Source organism: Podarcis melisellensis (genome assembly GCF_964234715.1).
Source record: "Podarcis melisellensis genome assembly, chromosome: 4".
NCBI lineage: Eukaryota > Metazoa > Chordata > Lepidosauria > Squamata > Lacertidae > Podarcis > Podarcis melisellensis.
Window position 1 is genome coordinate 101,863,889 of NC_138531.1, and position 17,890 is coordinate 101,881,778.

Sequence of the window (17,890 nt, forward strand, 5' to 3'; positions counted from 1 at the left end):
GTGACACAGACCGACCCCCGCCTCAGGGCTGTACCATCTCAACAAGCAAAAAAAATGGGGGAAATCGCGTGTTTCAGGAACTCCCCCTGCCTTTGAAGCCGCGACTTGATGTCCTGGATTCATTTACCTGCGCAGCTGTTCCCAAAACACACGTGTGCGCCCGTGCCCACGCGCGGGGAAAGTGGGTCGTGTGAACGGGCAGAAAAGACGCAGTTGGGAGCCGAGTTGGGAAACTTGGGCAGGAGCTCAGCCACCCCGTTATCAAGCTCCCCCCCCCCGGATTTACTCGCGAGTCAGCCCCGATGAACCCGGTTCCGGAGCCCCAGAGGGCGGCTGTCGGAGCAAGCGGGGGTCCCCTCCTCCCGGCGCCCCGGGATCGGGAAGGAGGGCGACCCAGCCCATCGCGGCGCGCCCCGAAGCAGCTCGCCCTCTGCCCATGCCCCGGGGCGCCCTGCCCTGGCGGAGGAAGGCGCCTGTTCGCGGGCGCGCCTTGCGCAAAGGGAGCGTTGCGCGCGGGGTTCGCCCCGTCGGGGAGCCGGAGACCCACCTGGGCGCATGGCGCTCGGCCGGGCGGGCGGCGCCGCCGTCGCTGCTGCTGCTGCTTCTCGTCGCCTCCTCGGAGGAAGTGAGCGCGGCCGGAGGAAGTGTGCGAGGAAGGGGAAGGAGCAGAGGCTCGCTCGCCGCCGCCGCCGGGGAAGGGGCTCGGCAAGCCGGGCGGCGCGCCCCACCCCTCGACGGCGCCCGGGCGGACCTGCCTCTCCCGGGGCGGGCGCAAGCAGCAGCCAAGGCAGCGGCTGGACAGGGATCGGGACCGCCTCGGCCTCGCCCGCCCCGGATGCTGGACCCGGACCACCCCCGCGGGTGGCCGGCAAGCAAGCAAGCAGGTCCCTGCCCCGAGGAGCTTGCCTTCCCCACAGAGTCGTGGCGTTGGAAGGGACCCCCACCCCAGGGGTCATTCTGTCCAACCCCCTGCAAGGCAAAGGATCGCAGCTGAAAAACTATAGAATTTTAGAGCTGGGCGGGACCTCCAAAGGTCATCTATTTCAACCCACTGCAATGCAGAAATCTCAAGTACAGTGGTACCTCGGGTTAAGTACTTAATTCGTTCTGGAGATCTGTTCTTAACCTGAAGCACCACTTTAGCTAATGGGGCCTCCTGCTGCCGCCGCACCGCCGGAGCAAGATTTCTGTTCTCATCCTGAAGCAAAGTTCCTAATCCAAGGTACTATTTCTGGATTAGCAGAGTCTGTAACCTGAAGCGTCTGTAACCCGAGGTACCACTGTAGATCATACATGGGCGATGGCCGTCCCACCTCTGCTGAAAAACGTCCAGAGAAGAAGAACTACAGTACCAACGAAAGAAGATTGGAGGATGAAACTGATGGACTATGCAGAATTAGATAAACTAAAATAACAGGAAGGATTTGAAACCTGAGATTCTCAGAAGACTGGAGTAAATTTAGGGACTGTTTGAAGAGCAATTGTGATGAACAAATTACGCTAGTAGGTTTGCAAGAAGTTTTGTAAGGCGTATTATTTGAAATATTGCAAAAAAGATAATGAGGAGAAATATTAGTTAAGGATAATTAAAGGTAATATGAAATTAAGAAATGCAAAAAAGTGATAAAGAATGGGAAATCGTCAGAGGTGTTGACAGAAGTCCAAAAATATGGCGTAAGATGAGAAATTATGTTGCATGAATGTTGGAATTAATATGTTAAAAAACTGATAAAAATGTGTGTGTGTGTATATATAAATGTATATATACATATATACATATATGTATATATGTATATATACATATATATACACCACACCCCCTCAACAGTATTTATAGGAACTCAAACACTGAGATCCTGCTCTGTTCCAGTAACAAGAAGCCGAAAGCACCAGCCTGAAGATGACGAGTGAGACCTCGTCGAAACGTCGCCTAGACACCCCAACTTTTACACGGGAAGACACCCGAGGACACCAAAACCTGCATTCCTGTACCCGTGAAAATCTACGAAAGCAAATATATACATATACATATATATATATGTGTGTGTGTGTGTGCGTGTGTGTGTGTAAAACATCCAGTGGACCATAAAGAAGGCTGATCGCCAAAGAGTGGATGCTTTTGAATTATGGTGCTGGAGGAGACTCTTGAGAGTCCCCTGGACTGCAAGAAGGTCAAACCTCTCCATTCTAAAGGAAATCAGCCCTGAGTGCTCACTGGAAGGACAGATCCTGAAGCTGAGGCTCAAATACTCTGGCTACCTCATGAGAAGAGAAGACTCCCTGGAAAAGCCCCTGATGTTGGGAAGGATGGAGGGCGCAAGGAGAAGGGGACGACAGAGGACGAGATGGTGGTACAGTGTCTTCGAAGCTACAAACATGAGTCTGACCAAACTGCGGGAGGCAGTGGAAGACAGGAGTGCCTGGCGTGCTCTGGTCCAGGGGGTCACGAAGAGTCGGACACGACTAAACGACTAAACAACAACAACAAAAGCATCCAGTGAAGCAGAGCCCGCGTCCATTCCACTGCTGAATCACTCTTACTATCAGAAAGCTCTTCCAATAGCTTGGTTGCCATCTCCTTTCGAAAACAATCCCATCTGTTGAGACAAACCCCATCTCACTCCCCCTTCCAGCAGGGGACAGAGGACCTTGCCCCTGGTTGGAATTCGGAGCAGGACTTCCTCTGGATATGGAGGTTCCATTAAGCCAGCTGGGCTAATACCAACTGGCCCACCTTTCGCCCTTCGCTCGGTTTCCTGGCTTCCAGCAGTGCCAATTTGGACAGCCTTAAAAGACGGCTGTACAAATTCATTAGCAAGAAAGTTACGGGTGGCTACCAGCCTAAGGTCCCCGGATTTACAAATCAGTCCCCATAAAAAATCTACGGCAAGTAGCAATCAACAGCCCTCTCCTGCATGAATTTGTCCAATCCTCTTTTAAATCCATGTACAGTGGTACCTCGGGTTACATATGCTTCAGGTTACAGACTCCGCTAACCCAGAAATAGTACTTAAGAACTTTGTTTCAGGATGAGAACAGAAATTGCACAGTGGCGGCAGGCCCCATTAGCTAAAGTGGTGCTTCAGGTTAAGAACAGTTTCAGGTTAAGAACGGACCTCTGGAACGAATTAAGTTCTTAACCTGAGGTACCACTGTAGTCCGACCCACTGCTCCATACCGGATGTCAGAGCTAGAACATCCTTGGCAAAACCCAGTCGGAGATCACAGATCCATTAGCTCTTGGCACATCTTCTTGGCTCCAGTATCCTTCATACTGTATGTTATGGAAATCTCTGCTACAAAAGTTGTAGCCAAGGCCCTGGGCAGTTTGATGGCTGGAAGGGGAAGATGAGAGCATAGGAAGAGCTGGCTGGATCAGGCCAGTGTCTCATCTCACGCAGCATCCTGTTCTCACAGAAGCTGACCAGATGCCAACGAGCAGGATCCGAGCACAGGAGCAGCTCTCCCCTCCTCTGGTTTCCAAAAACTGGCATTTGGAAGCATTTCTGACATTGCAGTCAGGGGAGAGCCATCGAGGCTGGTATAACTACAACTAATCCAGAATGTGGCAGCTAGACTGGTGATTGGGAGTGGCCACCGAGACCACATAACACTGGTCTTGAAAGAACTACATTGGATCCCAGTATGTTTCCGAGCACAATTCAAAGTGTTGGTGCTGACCTTGAAAGCCCTAAACGGCCTCGGTCCAGTATACCTGAAGGAGCGTCTCCACCCCCATCGTTCTGCCCAGACGCTGAGGTCCAGCTCTGAGGGCCTTCTGGCAGTTCCCTCGCTACGAGAAGCCAAGTTACAGGGAACCAGGCAGAGGGCCTTCTCAGTGGTGGCGCCTTCCCTATGGAACACCCTCCCACCAGATGTCAAAGAGAACAACAACTACCAGACTTTTAGAAGACATCTGAAGGCAGCCCTGTTTAGGGAAGCTTTTAATGTTTGATGTATTATAGTATTTTAATATTTTTTTGGAAGCCACCCAGAGTGGCTGGGGAAGCCCAGCCAGATGGGCGGGGTATAAATAATAAATTATTATTATTATTATTATTATTATTATTATTATTATTATTTTACCAGTTTTTTTTCTATGAACCACAAACAGAGACCATAAGTTAATACACTCTCAACAGTACAATGGTTGTGGCGCTCATCTTGCTTTCAGGCCAAGGGAGCCAGCGTTTGTCCACAGACATTTCCGGGTCATGTGGCCAGCAGGACTAAACTGCTTCTGGTGCAATGGAACACCGTGACGGAAACCAGAGCACATGGAAACGCCGTTTACCTTCCCGCTGCAGCGGTACCTATTTATCTACTTGCACTTTCACGTGCTTTTGAACTGCTAGGTTGGCAGGAGCTGGGACAGAGCAACGGGAGCTCACCCCGTCACGGGGATTTGAACCGCCCAGCGCCACCCGTGGCCCTATGATGTCAATGAGCCACAGATGGATCCTGCTTGCAGGTTCCCCATAACAGACATCTGGCTGGCCACTGTGAGAACAGGACGCTGGACTGGATGGGCCATTGGCTAACTTATCCTGCAGGCTCCTCCTATGTTTTTATGTTCTTACGACCTCCCAAGACCTCTTCCAACTCCACAATTCTCTATTTGTTTTGTTTTCCTTTTCCTTTTTTTAACTTTATTCCAAAACCGAAAAAGAATTACAAACATCAAATTCAAAATCCATATTCATTTTGTAACATAAGCCTATTACATAGTCGACTAGATTAAAATATACCTAATTGCTATAGACTTCCCTTTGCTATATATAAATGCAACGCAATTAGAAATATTGTATTAGGAATTTTTATAAATACCCCTATACCCCCCACTCCCCTTCACCCATGTGTGATCTCAATATTTTATTTTTACTTCTTCCATCTTGTTGTGTTGTTTAATAATTATTCAATTGATTCTTTTATTACTTCCTTGCTTACCCCTACACGTTTTACACATTATCTATTAATATTCCAGTTCCGGAACCATATTTTTTCATGTATTCCTTCACTCCATCTTGCTCTTTAATTATTCTCTGATTTGAATGGCCTCTAATGATTGCCGTCAATTTTGCCTTTTCCACAAACTCACAGAGCTTGCTTTACCATTCTAATAGCGATGGTATTGAGGTGGGGTTTTGGTCCTTTACGCAACAGCAGCGGCCAGAAAATTGATCGCAAAGAATTGGAAGGGGGAGAAAAATTCCACGATTCTCTATTTGTAAAGTCTTAGAAATCAGACAAGTGTGAGACAGATCTGGTGCCCCTTGCCACAGAGCAATGCAGGAAGGTTTTGATTTAAACAAAAAACCAAAAAACCAGCCCAAATGTATGTGAAGTTTGATGAGGCTTTATGTAGGAGGTGTTTTGCAACGCTCTGGCAAATTTCTGCCCACGCAGAGCGCTACATCAAAGGCAAACATCACTTACTGAAACCTGCCTCGTAAAGCCCTCCGTAAGTCAAGTCATTTGCAAGAGAGATTTGCCGTCACTGTGGGTTCAGGCAAGGTCTTGTTCCAAAACAACATTCAAATCGAAGATTCACCTCCGTTTCCTCCGGGCACAGGAGAACTCTTCCAGGGCTCACATGAAATGAAGCCTGCGCATGAGACTTCCTGCATCGTGCCCTTTATGCTTCAAGGTGCATGAAGAATCATCCTTGACTATTTATTTATGTATGCGGCGACAACCGCACAGATACTACAGTCAGACCTCATGTTATGTTTGCTTCAAGTTGCGCGTTTTCAGGTTGCGTCCCACAGCGACACGGAAGTAGCAGAAAGGGTCACTTCCGGGTTTTGCCACTCGCGCATGCGCAGACACACAAAATGACATCATGCGCACAAGCAGTGAATCACGACCCGCGCAGATGCAGGTTGCGTTCTTTTCAGGTTGCGAACGGACCTCCGGAACGGATCCCGTTCGCAACCAGAGGTCCCGCTGTACTGGCCCAGAGATGGAAAGAAGACAAAGTTCCAACCAGAGAGGAATGGCTGATGAAGACGATGGACTACGACGAAATGGCGAAACTTGTCTGGGAAAATCAGAAACCAGAAAGAGAAGAATTTTAAGAAGGAATGGGAGGAATTTATAATGTACTTAAGAGAACAGTGTGAACAGCTAAAAACTTTGGCAAGATTTGAGTCATGCTTGTGATGTGTGAAAAACTATGGAAAATTCATTCTTCTTTTCACAAATTAGAGAAAATAAGATAAGCAGAATGGGGGGGGGGGGAGATTGACAATGGTAACCATGGAAGCGTGAAAGGAAGTCAAAGGATTCAGAGAATCCTAAATGAGGAGGTGACTGGTGTGTTTGAATTTAAATTTGTTATGTAAAGCTTAATAAAAATATATTTAAAGTGCGAGACTGGCTTCATTATTATCAAATAATGGAGGCTTATAAGTTGGACAGGAAGATTGGCTTCCAGGTGCAAAAATCAAAATTGGAAACAGAATTGTTAGAACCCAAAACTAAGAATTTGTCAAGAATGTATAACTTGCTGTTGAAATGGAATACGCAGGATGAAACGGTGAAGTCAGCTATGATCAAGTGGGCACAAGATATTGGTCATAACATTATGTTTGCTGACTGGGAACAGTTATGGACAACCGGTATGAAATTTACGGCATGTAATGCCTTAAAAGAAAATATTATGAAAATGATTTATAGGTGGTACATGACCCCAGTCAAGCTTGCAAAAATTTACCACTTGCCTGATAATAAATGATGGAAATGTAAAGAGACTGAAGGTACATTCTTTCACCTCTGGTGGACATGCCCAAAGATTAAGGCTTTCTGGGAAATGATATATAATGAAATGAAAAAGGTATTTAAATATACCTTCCTGAAGAAACCAGAGGCCTTTCTCCTGAGTATGGTCGGCCAATTGGTGCCAAAGAAGGATAGAACATTCTTTATGTATGCTACAACAGCAGCAAGAATACTCATCGCAAAGTATTGGAAGACACAAGATCTACCCACCTTGGAAGAATGGCAGATGAAGGTGATAGATTATATGGGACTGGCAGAAATGACTGGCAGAATCCGAGACCAGGGAAGAGAGACGGCGGAAGAAGATTGGAAGAAATTTAAGGATTACCTTAGGAAACATTGCAAAATTAATGAATGTTAGAATGACGTTGGTTTAGAAACTAAGTGGTTTTCAGCTGTAATGATTAAGTAAAAAGAAAAGAAAGGCTAAAAATCAAATGAAAAATAAGGGAGAGGATTTGCTGAATTAATAATTAGAAACTGGAATACAGAAAGGGGAGGTATGAGGAAGTTGGGGAAGTAAGTTATAAGAAAATAAGGGATTGAAATTATACTTGTTTTTTGTTTGCGTTTTGTTTGTATTATTGTTTTGTTTTTATATAATTTTTGAAACTAATAAATATCTTTTTAAAAATATATATATTTAAATAAGAAAAGGATAAAGAAAGAACAATCATCCTCTCACAGAATTGTAGAAGTGTAGAGTTGGAAGGGAACCCAGGGGTCATCCAGTCCAGCCCCAGCCTTTAATGCAGCAATCACTGCTAATCGCAGATTGCTTCCAGGCCTCCAACTGTAATTGGACAACTTGAATTTGAGGGCATGTGATGGAATCCCAATAGAAAAGAGTGACTGTGAGAGCCCATAATTACAAAATGCCGTATTTTTCGCCCCATAGGAATGCCCAAAGGGCTCCCTAGGCTGCGGATATCTGCCGGAAGCGCGGGGCGCTCTGCTTCGGCCCGCCCCACGCTCCGGGCAAGCAGGCTGCTATCCACAGCCTAGGGAGCCCTGCGGGAACTCCTGTGGGCTCCCCAGGCTTGCTGATAGCTTCCTGAAGCCGGGAGAGCGAGAGGGGTCGGTGCACGCCGTCCCCTCTCGCTCTCCACGCTTCAGCGAAAGCCTGCATTCGCCCCATAGGACGCACACATTTCCCCTTCATTTTTGGAGGGGGGAAAGTGCGTCCTATAGGGCGAAAAATACGGTAGGGACTGTATGTATTGAAGAGGCTCTGATGAGCCCAGGAGTCTGTGTATTGGCAGGGCTGGGAGAGCAACTGCTCTGCTTGCACAAGGTTTCAGGATCAATCCCTGAGTGTCCCCAACTAGGGTTACCAAGAAAAACTTTCTGCCTGAAACCCTGGAGAGCTGCTCACAATCAGTGTGGACTAGTACAGTGGGACCTTGGTCCTCAAATGCCTTGGTACTCAAACAACCTGGAACCCAAACACTGCAAACCCGGAATTAAGTGTTCCAGTTTGCAAATGTTTTCGGAAGCTGAACGTGCTCCGTTTTGAGTGCCACACTTCCATTTTGAGAATTTCGCTGAAGTCTGTCTGTTTTTGCTATTTATTTTGCATTTTGTTTTTGTTTTGTTTTTGTGATTGCATGGAACCCAGTTCAGCTACTGATTGATTGGTTGTGTGACTGCTGTACATTGTTTATTGCTTTCATTTTGTGGATCAATGGTCTCGTTAAATTGCTGTTTTACGGATTGTTTTTAAAAGACTGGAACGAATTAATCCATTTTGCATTACTTTCTATCGGAAAGCACACCTTGGTTTTGGAACGCTTTGGTTTTGGAACGGACTTCCGGAACAGATTAAGTTTGGGAACCAAAGTACCACTGTATTCATTTCTATACTGCTTTATATTTTGATGGAAAAAAATCTCAAAGCAGTTTACAACACACTAATGCAGCAGATAAAACAACCCAGAATAAGGTATTGAAGAAAGTCAAATTTAAAGTATACATTCCAGGCAACATAACAGGAAACTAAAATATTATCTTAAAGATTTCAAAGCAAAACATTGCGAAGGAGGCCAACTACAGAACTCACATTTAAAGCAGCAAAGATTTTTTTTAAAACCAGTACTGGTAATTTTAAACTGTTTTTCATTTAAATACAAGAACAGCATACAGCTACAGAAACTTGTCCAGTGGTACATTCTTATTAAGTTTCATATGCCGTACATAGTATAGAAACAACACCTTTATTTATGTGTTATCCACAGAGATTGTTGTGTTGGGGGGCGGAATAAAAATATCTTCCATCTTATTTGGAAAGGAAAAGATAAGACCAAAAGCGTCTCTCCTTGAAATGCCTTTAATTTATCTTCTGTGGCCAGTAAGGCGTTCCAAGAGAGCCACATTCCAAATATTATCTAATCATATTTCAATGGGGATTTCTATATATTGTTTCAAATATCAAGGCTATTGTTAATCAGGCTGCTGATAACAGAAAAATATGCTAAATCTCTGCATTTCAGGTTATTGTCTATAACGCAACCAAGTTAACAAAAAAACCCCAAACATTTCGAAAGAAAACGTTACGAAAGGAAGTCAGATTTAAAATGCACATTTTAAACATTATAATTTACAAGAGAATCAATTATTATTACAGTCATGGGGTTCGAGTTCCACATTGGGCGAAAGATTCCTATATTGCAGGGGGTGCAATGGATGATCCTTGGGGTCCCCCCAACTCTGCAGTTCTGTGATTCAGTATCTATCGGCTGCTGCCAATCCAATAGCAGGGTGCCCAAACTTTTTTCAAAGAGGGCCAGATTTGATGAAATGAACATGCATGAGGGCTGACCCAAGTTGTTAAGTTGTTGTGCTTTTTCTAGGATTTAAGCTGCTGAGCTTTTTTTAGAATTTTACCCCAGGACATATACTATAATAATAATTAATAATAATAATAATTTATTATTTATACCCCGCCCATCTGGCTGGGTTTCCCCAGCCACTCTGGGCAGCTTCCAACAGAATATTGAAATACAATAGTCTATTAAGCATTAAAAGCTTTCCTAAACAGGGCTGCCTTCAGATGTTGTCTAAATCTCTGGTAGTTCTTGTTCTCTTTGACATCTGATGGGAGGGTGTTCCACAGTGTGGGCGCCACCACCGAGAAGGCCCTCTGCCTGGTTCCCTGTAACCTCACCTCTCGCAGTGAGGGAACCGCCAGAAGGCCCTCGGCGCTGGACCTCAGTGTCCGGGCAGAACGATGGGGGAGGAGACGCTCCTTCAGGTATACTGGACCGAGGCCGTTTAGGGCTTTCAAGGTCAGCACCAACACTTTGAATTGTACTCAGAAACGTACTACCACGGGGGCTGGATTAAATCGACCTGCGGGCCGAATTAGGCCCCCGAAACAGACTTTGGACATGCATGCAATAGTGGTTCACGGCAGGCGACAGCTGTGGACGCTCACGCTTGATGCCTTGGGTCTGCAGTCAAGATGGATGGGTGGCCAGGAGGACCCCATGGCTGCTGTGGTCCCATTCTCCCCTTCTGGGTCCCTTCTGTGGACCCAGGGCTGAAATTTGCCAGGAGAGAAGATGAAAAAACCTGGCAGGAGGTCTGGAAGGAGCCTGCTGCCCTCTAGAGGGGAGATATGCACAGAGCGCAGGGACGAAAAGTTGTTCGTCCGGAATTTCCCGCACATAACTGGAATACTGCAGTCAAAAGCAGCGTCAGGGTGGGAAATTGGCTAAATGTCCCAGAAAATCCAGACGTCTGGCAGCCAATGTCGGCAGTGCCATTTCCCACAACGTTTCTGTCCAGATTTCCGCTTTTTGAAATACAGCATCCCTAAGGTCAGGAGGGCCTGGCGTGCTCTGGTCCATGGGGTCACGAAGAGCCGGACACGACTAAACGACTAAACAACAACAACAAAGGTCAGGACCAGGGACGCGGGTGGCGCTCTGGGTTAAACCACCGAGCCTCTTGGGCTTGCCGATCAGAAGGTCGGCGATCAAAACCCCGCGACAGTGTGAGCTCCCGTTGCTCAGTCCAGGGGCGCCGACTTATAAAAAATATTGGGGGGGCCCATACCGACTTATAAAAAATATTGGGGGGGCCCAAGACCTCCAAACCGCTGCTGCTGGGGGAACGAAAGGGGCGAGCTCCGGGCTGCCCCGACCTTAAGTGAACCTGTGAGGTTGGCTGCCGCCGTGGGCGGTGAATATTAATGATGTATCATTTTTGTGCTTCATGCTGTGGCCACAGACATGTGATCTGATGGTGAATTTGGGGTGACCCAATGCAAAAATCCTGAGAATCCCTGTGGATCCATGCTTTGTAACCACGTTTTTGCACCATTGCAGCCCCAGGCAACAGTGGGTGTGTGATTTTGGGGGGGCAGGCTGTAGCCATGGACATGCTATGTGATATGATGGTGAATTTGGGGTGACCCAATGCAAAGATCCTGAGGATCCCTGTGGATCCATGTTTTGTAACCACTTTTTTGCACCATTGCAGCCCCAGGCAACAGTGGGTGTGTGATTTTTGGGGGGCAGGCTGTAGCCATGGACATGCTATGTGATCTGTTGGTGAATTTGGGGTGACCCAATGCAAAGATCCTGAGGATCCATGTGGATCCATGCTTTTAAACCACATTTTAAGTTGGGAGGGAAGGAAAAACACAGAACGGACAAGGAGCACGAGAGGGGTGTGCAGAGAAGCAGCTGGCTAAGAATGCAGGGGAGGGGTATAACGGCAAGGAGGAAAGGAAGGCAAAAGTTTTCCCTCACCTACCCACCCAAGCCAGCCAGCTCCCGAGTGCTCTCTCTCTCTCTCTCTCTCTCTCTCTCTCTCTCTCTCTCTCTCTCTCTCCCTCCTGCCTGCTTGCCTGGAGGGGAGGGGCTTTCCCTGCTCTTTGTTCCGTTTGAGCAAACACAGCAAGGAAACAGAGGAGGGTGGGCAGTAAGACCCTGAAGCAGAATGCAGGAAAGCAGCCGCTTCCTCTTTTTGAGGGAAAAATACGGTAATAATTTTCTTAAATTATTGGGGGGGCAGAGCCCCCCCAAACGAATTTTTGAGGGGGCTCGGGCCCCCTCAGGCCCCATGGAGTCGGCGCCTATGGCTCAGTCCCAGCTCCTGCCAACCTAGCAGTTTGAAAGGACACCAAAAAGTGCAAGTAGATAAATAGGTACCACTCTGGCGGGAAGGTAAACGGCGTTTCTGTGCGCTGCTCTGGTTCACCAGAAGCGGCTTAGTCATGCTGGCCATGTGACCTGGAATCTGTATGCCGGCTCCCTCGGCCAATAAAGCGAGATTAACGCCGCAACCCCAGAGTCAGCCACGACTGGACCTAATGGTCAGGGGTTCCTTTACCTAAGGTCAGGGCCGTCCTAGGGTGAGGCAGCTGCCTCAGGCTGCAAATGCTGAAGGACAGGGGGTGGACAGAGCTGCGAGTGCCATGCAGGCTACCTTGTACCTGTGGCGGACCTCAGGTGCCCTGGAAAACACTGACTAGAGTAAGCCTCCATGGTTTCAGCCTATTACATCAATCCTGGTCCAATGGAACTGGTTGCTAGTCCTGGTCCAATTTAAAGGTCTGGTTTTGACCTATAAAGCTTGAAACAGCTCAGGACCATAATGTTCCAGGACCGCCTCTCCCCGCAAGAACTGACCCAGACTCTGCGTTCCTCATCGGAAGCCCTTCTTCATGGCGGCAACACAAGAACAGGGCCTTTTCTGCAGTGGCTCCCTGTTTGTGGAGTGCTCTTCCTTTGACCTTTTTAATGTTATTATTTATTATTATAATAATAATAATAATAATAATAATAATAATAATAATAATAAGCCTCTCATTTCAACAACCCTGTGAGGCAGGTTAGGCTGAGAGGCAGTGGCTGCCTACCGAGGGCACCCAATGAGCTTCATGACTCAGCGGGGATTCGAACCCTGGTCTCTCCCAGGTCTTAGTCTAATTATTGTATTTTAATATTTTGCTGGAAGCTGCCCAGAGTGGCTGGGGAAACCCTGCCAGATGGGTGGAGTATAAATAATAACTTATTATTATTATTATTAACTGCTATACCACACCCTGCACTGCAATTATTGGCTTGTCCCCCCATGGAACACACAAGTCCTGCAGGAGCAAAGTTTGCGAGTTTGTGCGCAAGACATTTTGCTGTCTGAGGCAAAGGACAAGATGACCCTTTCCCTCCTGGCAGAACACACAGAAACCAACTGAGCTAATGATGATCATTTTTCTCTCCCACCTTTTCTCTCTCCCAAAGAGCTCATTTCAACAACCCAGTGAGGCAGGGAGAGAAAAGGGTGGGATATAAATGCAGTTGCAATGCAGACAGGCAGAGACCTTCTTATTTCAACAGGCTTTGGGGACTTCTGACTGTCTCTCCTTGAATGAACTGATCCGGACTTGTCATCCAAGCCCCCCCCCCTTTTTATTTGACTTCAAACAAAAATTATACAGACAGCAAAACAAATAAGTCTAAATTAACATTGCCTTCTACCAATAAGAAATAATAACTATTACAATAATGAAAATACTAAAAGTACATTTACTTCCGCTTTTAAACTTCTATTCTGGTTACGATATATTACTGTTCTATAAGAATCTATTATATCCTTTGCATCGAATATATTATTTTATTTCCCAAATTCAACCTAACCCTCCCCTCCTCCCCACTGCTTCCCTTCACCTGTGTGAGATCTTCCCATCATAATATATATATATATTTTCGTTGCTTTGATAAGATAGAGTAACTTGAAAACTGTTAAATTATAATTGGTACTTCTTTTGTGCTTACACGCTTAAAAATTGCCCTTCTCTGTGTCACTTCTCTGCATGACAACACAAGAACGGGCCTTTTCTGTGGTGCCTCCCACCTGTAGAATGCCCCCTTCAGAGAGGTTTGCCCGTGCCTTCCTTTCATCTCTTTACTGCCAGATGAAAACATTCATGGAATCACAGAATCTTAGCACTGGAAGGGACCCAAAGGTCATAATCTCAGCTAATATCTTTACCCAGTCCATTAAATAATCTAGGGCCTTTCAAATGTGTGTTATGATGACTTTTTCTGTCATTTATTGTGTGTGTGTGTTTTTAATTATGCTACGTAAATTATGTTTTTAATGTGCACTGCCCTGGGATCTTCAGATGACGGGTGGCATATAAACTGAATAAACAATAACAGTAATGATTATAACAATGCATGCACACCTATATTTTTAGCTGTTCTTATTTTATTTGTAAACCCCCTTCAGTCCCTATCAGTGAAAAAAAACGTGGGCTATAAATGTTGAGGTTTATTTTCCTCTTCCCTCCTTGTCCCTTTTCCTTTGTGTGCCAAGTTCTATTTATCAGATGTCAGGGAAATAAACAACTATCTGACTTTCAGAAGACATCTGAAAGCAGCCCTGTTTAGGGAAGTTTTTATAGTTTGATGTTTCATCGTGCTTTTAATATTCTGTTGGGAGCAGCCCAGAGTGGTTGGGAAAACCCAACCAGATGGGTGGAGTATAAATAATAACATTATTTTTTATGTATGTAGGGAGAGAGGGGGGCCTGCAGGTAGGGGGCATATTGTTTTGACTTCAAGTAAGCCACTCTGGGAGATATTTTTTTTTTTTGCTGAATAGCGGGTACAAATGTGAATAAAATAAAGAAGCGCAAGCAGGACCCCCCCCCCACCCCTCCATTGGTGCAGTCCGAGCGGAGCTTCGCCACTTGCAGCTGCAAGGAGGCCGCGCTCTCACTTTTCGCCGCCGCTAGAGGCCGCTGCCGGGCAAGTTGCGCGCCGGGCGGCCAACCGCGGCGCTCTATTGGCTGCCGGCGGACGAGTGGGCGGGGCCGCGTAGCCCCGCCTCCTCCTGCGAGAGGCGCGCCGAGGCCGCCGGAACGACGAGGAAGAGACCAATAAGAAGGGCGGGAAAGGGGGGGGGGCGGCGAGCGCGTTCGTGGGAGATACCACTTGGGGAGAGAGAGCGTGAGTGAGTGAGGAGCGCAGGCGCGCGCGCGCGGCAGGAGGGGAAAGAGGCAGTTCGTGGGAGAGTCCATTGCGGCGCCGGCGGCGGGGGGGGGGCGGCGTGCTGAGGAGAGACCAATTCGGGGAGGGGGGGAAGAAGCGAGGGCCGGCCGCCCCAGTGCCCTGTGCCTGAGAGAGGAGAGCAGCCCTCGTGGGGCTATTTGGGAGCCCAGGAAGGCCCTTGTGGGGGGGGTGTGTGAGGGGGTCAGGGTGTGTGTGAGGGGGGGTCAGCTTGTGGGGGGGCATATTTTTTTGAGGGGGGCGTTGTGTGGGGGAGGGGCCTGCACCTGAGCAGAAGACGAGGAAAGACCCACCCGCGTGTGGGGGGGGGGACATTGTGTTGGGGGGCGTCAGCCAGGAGCTCTTACCTGAGGCTGCTGCACCTGTGGGCAGGTGAGGCCTCCCTCCTCCGCTCCCTGCTTCCCTCCCTCCTGGCCCAGCAAGGAAAAGCTCCTCCTGCTCTGGAAGAAGGAAGCCAGCCAGATCCTGGGACTGTCACCAGGCTCCTCGTCGTCGTGTGAAAGGCGTCCCGGGGACCCGCTTCTCGGCGGGGTGGGGGGCTTTCTTCTGGCCTGACGGAGGTCCCTCCTGCGGAAAAGCCACCAGGTGCCTGGAGAAGATCCGTGGCCGGACTTGGGTCACCTTCCCCGAGAGCTTAGCAGGATTTTTTTAAAAAACCAAAAACCAGACACGACCTGACGAAGCTTTTTATTTCTTGTTTTATTTTCAGCATTTGACACACAGCCTGGCCTGGGGGGGAGACTCTTCTGGACAGCTGGGTAGAAGGGAAGGAAGTGGCCCAGGATAGTCTGAAAAGGGATAACAGGGATTTCAGGGAGTGATTTTGCAGAGCAGAGAGAGAGAGGAGAGAGAAACAGACAGACAGACAGAAATATCGCTTTGAAAGTTGTGCAGAAGCCAAAGTTTAAATGGATTAAATGGTTTGGCAGACTTTGGTTGGCGGAGTGGAATCCAGGGGACGCCAAGCCGGGAAGGTCTGATCCAGGTGGTCGCAAGGCTGCTGTTTCTTGCCCCTGAAAAGAGCGCAGGAATCTGATGAGAGTGGGTAGCTGGTCTCCAGACGTTTTCCTTTCCTTTGGTTCTGAGGAAGTTTTCTTTTTGAGAGGACAAAAGGGTGCAAATTGTGCAACAGGGCCCCCATTTCTTTAATCTTTTATCTGGCTGACGTGTTCCTCTTCCACGTTTTCTACATGCTGCGTGGTGGTGTTGCTCTGAATTCACCTGCATGTATCTCTTTGCAGAGAGATTTCCTGGGTTCCGTTAAAAGTAAATGCTTGTTAGGCTTTTAGCAGTCAGATTGAGACTCCTGCGGTGTGAAGACTGAAAATCTAGCTTGGCAAATAATGTGTGTGTGCGTTTAGAATCTGTTACAGTTCTATTATACCAGGCATAATCTGGTCTCCTCTAGTTCTGAATCCGCTAAACTGTTCTAAACCTGCTGGCAGTTTTGGGGATGTGCTTGGATTACTGCTTCATTGGTTGGGTTGCTTCAGCAGCCTAGTCCATAATTTGCGAAAGAAAGCAGCCAAGCCCAGAGAATATTTTTACTAATTTCCCAGTTATGTTGCATGTTGAAAACAGATGCTTTTAAGCATTTAAGATTTGTATGACACCCCCACTTAGAGGTAAGACGAGCCTTTCAGCGCCTGTTCTGCAGATATAGAAAAGGTTTTGGGAGGCTGTTGGATCTGGGGCAGAATTTCGAGCTGTGTTCAGCGGCTAGGGGAAAAACTCCTTAAAGCCTTTCCAACCTTTACTTCTGCAGCTTTTGGAAACAACCTGGCTCTACTTCTGGGCTAGTGGACACTTCCTGTACCCTTTTGGAATATAAGAATCCAAGGACAGAAAGAAACAGGACTCGGAGTATCCCTGGGAATCTGGACTTCTTTTTCTGTTGGGAACTGATGCCGAGGAACTCCTGACACACGAGAAACGCTGAAGGGTCTCCTTTGCCGGACACAACATGGATGTATGGTCCAGAATAGCCATATGGATCCTTTGCGGCTTCCTTCTGCACCATGGACAGGGGGAGAGGCCCCCAGGCACCTTCCTAGACGATGCCACAATAGCAGGTAAAGAAAAAGTTGTGGGTAAGGAGCCAGTTTTGCCTTTTCTTAATCCTTTGGGGTATAAAATAATGTTCCTTCGGGCTGTTGGCAGTGGGCTCTTTTCATCCCTTGGACTCTGCTTTGAAGTTGAAGTTGTGAATTGGTCTTCCCTTCTTGGAGGTTCGGAAAAGAAACTTGTATTTTGGAGCTCCCTCCTCGCTAACCTGCCTGCGTTCTGAAGTCTGCTTAAATCCTAGCTATTTTTGGTGGTCTTATACTGGTGTGTTTTTTCTAGCGTGCCTGAGAGTTTCCCCTCCCCAACTCCGCAATGGTTCTTTCTGTAGGCAATTTCAGGCTAGGAAACAAAAAACACTACGCATCTTGAAATAGCCTCCCAGAAAGGCAGCTAGCCTTGAAGTAAAAGTGGTTATTTCCTGCTTTACATAGAGAGAAAAAGAGCAGCTTTTTTGTGGAAGAAGTGTGCTTTCTATCTGAAACCTGCTGATTTTTTTTCAGAAAAAAGATTTGACTGTTTAAGGCTTGAGGTTTAGCTGTTGAGTGTCAACTGTCCTCTTTCCGCTGAGTTAAAGAATGTGACTGTAGGTGCAAACAGTGCACTATTACCAGGCATTGGGTAAAACAGACAACATATCTGCTGTATCGTATCTGAGCTTCGGAATATAGTAAAGGAGAATCCACTGTTCCGTGCTTGTTTGTGGTGTTCTCGGAGCATTCCTAAAGATCTAGGGAAGTCCCATGCAGGAGATTGATTTGCGAAGTGAAGGCCAGGATGCACCATTGCCAGTTTCTCATGTTGAAACTTCCCATAACTGCATCGCAGGTCTTTAAAATAGCTGCATGTCAGCATAACCTTAACTAACGTAGGTTTATCAAGTGGCTTGGCAGAAGGAGAGAAAGGGGGGGGAGAGGGGGGAGGTTGTAAGAGTGTCAGAGTAGGAATCTTTGCACACCAGTTACTAAGTGGTTATTCTTGTTGGAATTCCCAAGAGGAGTGGGAAATGTCCTTGTTGACCTTTGTTT

The 17,890-nt window shown here is 47.2% G+C and overlaps 2 protein-coding genes across 10 annotated transcripts in view; one reads left to right on the forward strand and one right to left on the reverse strand.

Moving 5' to 3' along the window:
* RHOG (ras homolog family member G) overlaps positions 1-10,290 on the reverse strand; it is a 35,948-nt gene extending 25,658 nt beyond the window's left edge. Inside the window, exon 1 of one of the 2 annotated variants that reach the window (XM_081910167.1) lies at positions 10,214-10,290. In XM_081910167.1, coding sequence (XP_081766293.1) covers positions 10,214-10,267 — 54 coding nt within the window. In that variant the 5' untranslated portion in view covers positions 10,268-10,290. Of the gene's footprint in view, positions 1-547; positions 685-10,213 lie in introns of those variants that run through there. The other variant, XM_081910168.1, reaches the window with a different exon arrangement.
* Positions 10,291-15,085: 4,795 nt separating this feature from the next.
* Positions 15,086-17,890, forward strand: part of STIM1 (stromal interaction molecule 1) — a 101,645-nt gene continuing 98,840 nt past the window's right edge. For 2 of the 8 annotated variants that reach the window (XM_081909732.1, XM_081909731.1), the window contains exon 1: positions 15,188-16,873. In XM_081909732.1, the coding sequence (XP_081765858.1) occupies positions 16,765-16,873 (109 nt within the window). In that variant the 5' untranslated portion in view covers positions 15,188-16,764. The other 6 variants (XM_081909734.1, XM_081909733.1, XM_081909728.1 and 3 more) reach the window with 5 other exon arrangements.